Source organism: Enhydra lutris, unplaced genomic scaffold (assembly GCF_002288905.1).
Source record: "Enhydra lutris kenyoni isolate GAN:26980312 unplaced genomic scaffold, ASM228890v2 scaffoldscaffold37, whole genome shotgun sequence".
In the NCBI taxonomy this organism is placed as follows: domain Eukaryota; kingdom Metazoa; phylum Chordata; class Mammalia; order Carnivora; family Mustelidae; genus Enhydra; species Enhydra lutris.
The window spans coordinates 27,806,335-27,813,770 of NW_019154121.1; the positions used below are offsets into that span (position 1 = coordinate 27,806,335).

A 7,436-nucleotide genomic window follows, 5' to 3' on the forward strand; every position below is an offset into this window, starting at 1 on the left:
CCCCACTCTTAATAATCTTAGTCCCTTCCAGCTGGTGCTCTGCCCCATGCCTACAGAAGTGGTATTCCTGTGGTGCAAATCTCTTCCCCTTCCTGGTGTCCATGTTCCTGTTCTTTTGTAGTCCTCATTCCGTTGAACATAGTAGGTGCTCAATAAAGATTTATTACACTAAAAAAGGAGCCATGGTTACCCCACTAGGCTCTATTTGAGGAAAGAGGGAGAGAGGGAGCAAGGGAAGGAGGGCTAGAAGGAGGGCTACTGGAAGGAAAGAACCGAATTTCTGGGGATTGAGGATAAGACTTGAGGGGCCTAAATTCATTCCCTGTGGTTTTCTGCCTTTCCCAGCACTGGGAGGCTAGTGACTTGCACTGAGCTGCAAACATTTCTGTTCATTTTTTCTGTAGGCTGTCAGCATCTTTCCCGCCCTTGTCTTGACCTGCCTTTGCCAGCTCGGTGACATCGTTGTCCCTGGGAGGAGGAGCATCACACACCTGCAACCTGAAAGACAGATAAACACGGGAAAGAACCTGGTGGGCAGCACCAGCACCGGCGGCGAAGGTGGCCAAAGCCGCCAGGGCGGACAGATAACAACCGAGCTGGTAGTACCTGGCCCTTCACGAGGAAGTAAAACAAAACCCCGCTTCCCCACGCAAAAACAACCCACAGGGCAGGAGCCACAGCTTCATCAGGAATTTCAGGCGGGTGGGATTTTCACTTGCTTTCCTCTCCACGGTCTCCCAAGTTGAAATGACACTCTGGAGCCCGGCGCACGCATGTGTCCCTCATCTGCCATTTGACCTGGCCCGACTTCTGCCTGCTCGCGCGCCCCCACCCTCCACTCCAAGCCTCCTTCTGTGACCTCATTCTCTGCCCCCTGTTTCCAGGGGCCGTTCTGTGACTTCATCACGGTCATGTCCGTCTCAGCCCCGGAGCTTCAGAGGCCCCAAAGCCCCGTTCCTTGCAGGTCAGTCTGGGGAGTGGTGGAGGGCTGGGCTCTCAGCAGATCCTGGAGCGCCCACTTCTCCAGGGCCCGGCTGGGGGGGGCATTTGGCTCCTTTCTCCACTGACCCCCCCCCCCCAAGAAGCGTCGGTCCGAGACCCGCGGCCCGGGCGCCCCCCTCCCCCGGCTCCTGCACCGCCTCGGCGGGCGGGCGGGGCGGGCTCCCGCACTCGGCAGGCGATGGCCGGCAGAGCCACCTCGGCGCCACCGCAGCTGCCCGAGCGCCTGGCGGCCGGGCCGCGGCGGCGCGCGAGGAGCCCGGGAGCGCCGGAGAGGCACCTGCTCGGCAGCGTGCCCGCGGCGCAGACCCTGGCCAGGGTCATCCGGCCTTGCTACGGCCCCCACGGGCGGCAGAAGCTTCTGGTCACCGCCGGAGGAAGCACGGTGTTCACGGGCTACGCCGCGGCCGTCCTCCGGGCCCTGGAGCTGGAGCACCCGGCGGCGCGGCTCCTGCGCGAAGCGGCCCACGCGCAGGCGGAGGGCCCCGGCGACGGTGCGGCCTTCGTGGTTCTGCTGGCGGAAGCCCTGCTCCGGCAGGCCGAGCACCTGCTGCGCGCCGGCCTGCCCCGCTCCCAGCTGCGCCAGGCCTACGCCGAGGCCACCGCCGAGACCCTGGCCCTGCTGCCTTCCCTGTCCATCCGCTCCCTGGGGCCCTTGGAAGACCCCTTTTGGGCCCTCTATTCAGTGATGAACACCCACGCCGCGCCCCAGATGGACTACTTGGCCAAGCTGGTGGCCCACGCGTGCTGGGCCACCAAGGAGCTGGACGGCAGCTTCCACCGCGAGCGCGTGGGGGTGTGCACCCTGCGAGGGGGGAGGCTGGAGGACTCGTGCCTGCTCCCGGGGCTGGCCTTGAGCGCGAGCCCCTGCGGGCAGGTGACCACGGTGCTGAGCGGCGCCAGGGTGGCCCTCTTTGTCTGCACCTTTGGTCCTGCCAACCCCCAGGCTCCGGCGACGGCCCGTCTCTCTAGTCCCGAGGACCTCACTAAATTCAGGAAAGGAAATGAACAGTTGATAGACAAGCAAGTAGCCCAGCTGGCAAAAGCATGTATTAATGTGGCAGTGGTTTGGGGGGACATCGATGAGAAGACGCTGGCACAGGCTGACAAGTACGGCATCATGGTGATTCAGGCCAGGGCCCACAGGGATGTGGTTTACTTGAGCCGGGGGCTGGGCACGCCTTTGATGCCCCACCTTCTTCCTCCCCCGAAGCCGGGAAAGTGCCAGAGGGTGTACGAGCAGGAGCTGGGGGAAGGTCTGGCTGTGGTGTTCGAATGGGAATCTTCAGGTACCCCTGCCCTCACCTTGGTCCTCAGGGGGGCCACAGCGGAAGGGCTAAAGAGCGCGGAGCAGGCTGTGTACCACGGCATCGACGCCTACTCCCAGCTGTGCCAGGACCCCAGGATGCTGCCGGGAGCGGGGGCCACCGAGATGGCTCTGGCAAAAATACTCTCAGAGAAAGGAAGCCGACTGGAAGGGCCTAACGGCCCCGCCTTCCTAGCATTTGCACAGGCCCTTCGGTCTCTTCCGGAGACCTTGGCCGAGAACGCAGGCTTGCTGGTCTCAGAGGTCATGGCAGAGCTGAGCTGCGCCCACCAAGCTGGGAACTTCCTGGTAGGCGTGGGGGCTGAGGGGATAATAAACGTGGCGGAGGGAGAGGTGTGGGACACCCTAGTAGCCAAAGCCCAAGGACTTCGAGCGGTGGCTGATGTGGTTCTCCAGCTGGTGAGTGTAGATGAAATCGTAGTGGCCAAGAGAAGTCCCGCCAATCAGCAGGACTTGAATCCTGTTCCTAAGAAGGCAAGGGAACGGCCGTCTCCCGTGAAAAAGTCAACTCGAAACGCTTAAGTAGCAACATCCTCAATAAAATGATGTAGATCGCCAAGGAAGGCACAATCACCCCCAAAAAGAATGTTTGCCGTATTTATTCCCTCTGCGCTTGGTACTATCAGAGTCGGTTTCTTCAGATGAATGCAGCAGAAAGGACCACAAGATAAAAGCCCTTTTCATTGATTTATTTCCTTTCAGATTCTTGACTTCTTTCAGTTCCTGTTTCTCTGTCATATTCTGTTCCTCCTCCAATGAGAACAGGATTCAATTCTATTAAAGATTTTTAAATTGAGTACCTGGGCTTGGGGGATGCAAAAAAAAAGAGAGAGAGAGAGAGAGAGAGAGAGAGAGAGGAACCTCTTTCTGACTGCTTGAGTTATCCCCACACGATATCCTAATAAATGTGAATTTCTGTCCAGATGTCATGTTGGCAATCTGAGAACGTCAGTTCCAGCTCTCAGGGGCGGCTGCGCATTCCTGTTGTGATTATTTGAGAAAAGAAGGGAATGTTACTTTAAGGCAGAGAAGGAGGAGAAGAGGAGGAGGAGAAGGAGGCAAAAGGAAAATGAGCTGGCAGGCAGAAATAAAATAAAATAAAATAAATTCTTGGCATGAATAACAGAATAACACACACCTTAGAAGTGCATAAAAGGTTGTGTAGGTGAGGAGAACTGGGGAGCCCCTGGCACCAGGATAACCCCAGTAGGGTTATGATTAGGGGTGGAGGCCCCTGGGCCTTGAAGAGGGAGTTCGAGTGGAGCTGGGAGCAGAACAGCACATTATTACCCAAGCCTTTTCCACTTTAACCATCCAAGTTATTCCGCCTCCGGGAAAAGAGCAGAACCTAGGGACAGAACCTAGACAATGGGAAGCTGCGATCTCTTACAATCATTAAAAAAAAAAAAAAAAAATGCTTTAAGTATCTGGCAAGAGAACCAGACTCAAGAAAGGAATGTCTTGGGGCACCTGGGTGGCTCAGTGGCTTAAGCCTCTGCATTTGACTCGGGTCATGATCTCAAGGTCCTGGGCTCTGCTCAGCAGGGAGCCTGCTCCCCTCTCTCTCTCTGCCTGCCTCTGCCTGCTTGTGATCTCTCTCTCTCTCTCTCTCTCTGTCAAATAAGTAAAATCTTAAAAAAAAAAAAAAAAGAAAGAAAAGAAATGAATGTCTTATAGTGGGCATATTAGCTTCAACAAAGCAAAACAAATGTGCAAAGATTTCTTTAAAACCGGGAAGCAGTGAAGTCATGAAAAGCAGTTGGTGAACAAAAGTCGGGAAATGGAAATGTATAGAACCATACTCACCATTTCTCATTTAAGAGATATAAAACATCCTTGGTGTGTCTTTCCTTGTTTTGTCGCCATCATTATATTTTAGTGAATATAATTAAGTGCTTTCATAGTTCCCCCCTGCCTTCAAGTTCCGTATTGTTCTCATAGTCTCAAATTCCGTAACAGTAATGATGCTAGAAATAGCTAAATTTTTAAAGCAGTTCAAACACACTTTTTATACATATTATCTAATCATTCAGACAAATATATGAGAAAGGAGCTTGTTTAACTTTCAGTTGCAGGAACTTCAGAAAAAAAGTAATTGGCCAAAGCCACATAGTACATAGAAGAGGAAAATCCATTCTCTTATTTGTTGTTTTATCACTCAATCTTACATTCCTCTCTTGGGATGTTTTCAGAGATACCACCCCTATGATTACAAAGAAAGAATGTCTCAAAAGGCCTTTTGAAAATTCACAATGTGTTTTTTAAGTCAGACAAAAAGCCTTGTTTATTTTATATAAAAGATGGTCCTTGCTCACAGAGAACATTTTAGTTATATATCCAAGACATATGTAATCCAAACAATGTAAGATCATGTATTTTAAAAGTCCTAAGTTTGATATACAGGGGATTTTTCGATAATTAATTTGGGGAGACATCATATTATAGCAATAACGTCTCCTTTGCTCCTGGACAGACACACAGAGACACACATACACCATTTGCATACATGTAAATACAAGTTAAAATGGTCAAGGATAGTCTTAAAAGGGACAAAGAAAGGGACAGCACACACAAATTTAACTGGCATATGCTGAGAACTTTGAAGGTAATAACACCTGGCCCAAACTTGTACCTTGAGGAGACAGAATTCAGGCATCTAATGGGATGTGCCGGGAAGGGCCTGCTGCTCTGGCTGCTCAGGCCCCTGAACCGCCTTGGTGTCCATCTCTCCCAAGACCGGCGGGTCAGCTCTTCAAATTCTGTGAACTGCCGAGTATCCTTCCAATGAGTGAGCCAGCCTTGCTTTCTCCTTGCTTTCCCCTTCTTGTAACTGAAAAAGCATTAGCAGCTCTGGAAGGGAAGGAAACGTCCGTCATAGGACAGGAAAGGTGACCACAAGGGCAGCTGGTAGACCGGGCTTAGGGAAGAGAGCAGAGTGGGGAGTTCACTATTAGCTCTAAGTGCTTGGGTATGGAGCCCCTCTTAGCTTCAGTTGAGGACGCGTCCTTCTCTCCCACCTGCCTCGAGCTCTTGCTACCCAACGTGTGATCCCTGAACCAGGAACGGATCACCAATGTGGAAGTCCAGCTCTACCCCCACCCCCCGCCAGACCTACTATGTTTGAATTTGCGCCATAACATGAGCCCCAAGGGATGGGGTGCATATTAAAGTTTGGGAAGCGCTGATTTAAGCAATAACTCCGTTTAGCTCTAGCTTGATTATGCTTTGAGTATCCTCTTAATATTTTAATATCATAATATCATATCCTCTTAATATCTGTTCTGTTTAAGGGTTAAAATATATGACTTGGCAAGTTGTTTCTTTTCTCCTGCTGACTCTGGAGAAGTATACCAGCATTAGATCTCAGTTTTACTGGATCTCAGTCCTGCTTCCAAGGTTACAAGATCAAGGGTCTCAAGTTTTCCAAAGGCCAACAGAGTTGGCTACATATTTGGCCTTCTCCTCAACTCCAGGAGCCGCTGAATTTCAGAAGCAGCACCTCCAGCAGCACATCTTTATGGAACTCGCCGCTAGTGGACTCGCCTGTTCTCCCATCCCCAATCCCTTCCAGTTCAACAACACTGCTTTATGAGACTCTGAGTTGACCTGGCAAACAGAGAGCAAAGAAACAAGATCCAGAGAAAACAGGAAAGGAAAACAAGAACTTCTGAGTCCTAGGGAATGAGGGACACGGGTGCCTGGCTTGGGAAGTAGAGGCTAAGCTGCTGAGTCGTGAGAAATGTTCATTCACTTGGGCAACTCGAGAGCACAAACCAAGACTGGACCCTACAAAAATACTGCAGTCCTAACGAACAGAAGAAAAAAAAACAAAAACACAACACTGATTCCAAACTGCAAGAAGAAGATCGAGATGACAGGGATGTGTCAGCACTTTGTTTTACGCCCTTGTCTATCTGAACCTCTCCCCAGGAATTCCTTCTGAAGGAAGGAGCTCTGCCTTCTTGGCCTATGAGTCTGAGGTCGCTTTAGTGCAGAAGCTGAGAGAGAGAGAGAGAGAGGTAAGATTAAAGAGAAAAAGACCAAAAACACCAAAATGGGGACATGTGAATGGGAAGAAAATTTATTTGACAGAAAAATTTATTTGACAGAGAGAGATCACAAGTAGGCAGAGAGGCAGGCAGAGAGAGAGGGGGAAGCAGGCTCCCCACTGATCAGAGAGCCCGATGCAGGGCTCGATCCCAGGACCCTAGGATCATGACCTGAGCCAAAGGCAGAGGCTTTAACCTACTGAGCCACCCAGGCGCCCCTTTTTTTAAAGATTTATTTATTTGAGAGAGAGTGCATGCACCAGTGGGAGGGGCAGGAGAGGGAGAGAGAATCTCAAGCAGATTCCACGTTGAGTGCGGAGCCCGACGTGAGGCTCAATCCCAGTACCCCAAGGTCATGACCTGAGCCAAACCCAAAGCTGGATGCTTAACCAACTGCACTAGCAAGAAGCCCCCAAGCAAAACTAGTTTTAAGATTTGCTTGGACCCTGTCAGCTGGATTAATGTAAATTGCACATATTTAACACCCCCAGACCACTTCCATTTCTGCTTAAGCCTTTCTGGAACAGGGACCAATGGTTGACCCTTCCCCATGAACACGAGGGTTGTGAGTGACACTGTTAAGAATTAACTGATGGGCTACTCCCTGCTGTGATACGGGGGGGAGGGAGAATCCCCCCCTGTATACTGTTACCTGATTAGGGTAACTACTCCAGGGAAAATTGTCCTTGTAGTGCTAAAATGCCAAAACCTGCAGTAGACACGGATCTCAGAATGTCTATGATTCCAAAATTAGCTTACCTTTCTCCCACAACATCAACCCCCTTTCCTCTTCATATACTACAGACTCCTCCTAACTGGGGAGGGAGAGGAAGAGGCTGGGTGGGAATGAGGGAAATGCTGGCGAGATGTCTAAGGGGCTCACTTCCCAGTGGGTTCTAAGGACAGAATTAAGGGACAGGACGGGTGCCAGGGTGGCTCAGTCAGTTAAGCATCTGCCTTCAGCTCAGGTCTTGATCCCAGGGTCCTGGGATGGAGACCTGCATCGGGCTGCCTGCTCAGCGGAGAGCCTGCTTCTCCCTCTCCCTCTGCCTGCCGCTCTG

At 51.5% G+C, this 7,436-nt stretch overlaps 1 protein-coding gene across 2 annotated transcripts; it reads left to right on the forward strand.

The window, feature by feature from the left end:
- On the forward strand, nt 1-6,433 carry LOC111154509 (chaperonin containing TCP1 subunit 8 like 2). 2 transcript variants are annotated; one of them, XM_022514149.1, is made up of 2 exons: nt 1-2,829; nt 4,411-6,433. In XM_022514149.1, the coding sequence occupies exons 1-2, from the start codon at nt 1,181-1,183 to the stop codon at nt 4,589-4,591; spliced, it is 1,830 nt and encodes a 609-aa protein (XP_022369857.1). In that variant the 5' UTR covers nt 1-1,180; the 3' UTR covers nt 4,592-6,433. The 2 variants fall into 2 exon arrangements, with proteins under 2 accessions (XP_022369857.1, XP_022369858.1); XM_022514150.1 differs by lacking the exon at nt 4,411-6,433 and having other exon boundaries at nt 1-2,909.
- The last annotated feature ends 1,003 nt before the right edge of the window (nt 6,434-7,436 follow it).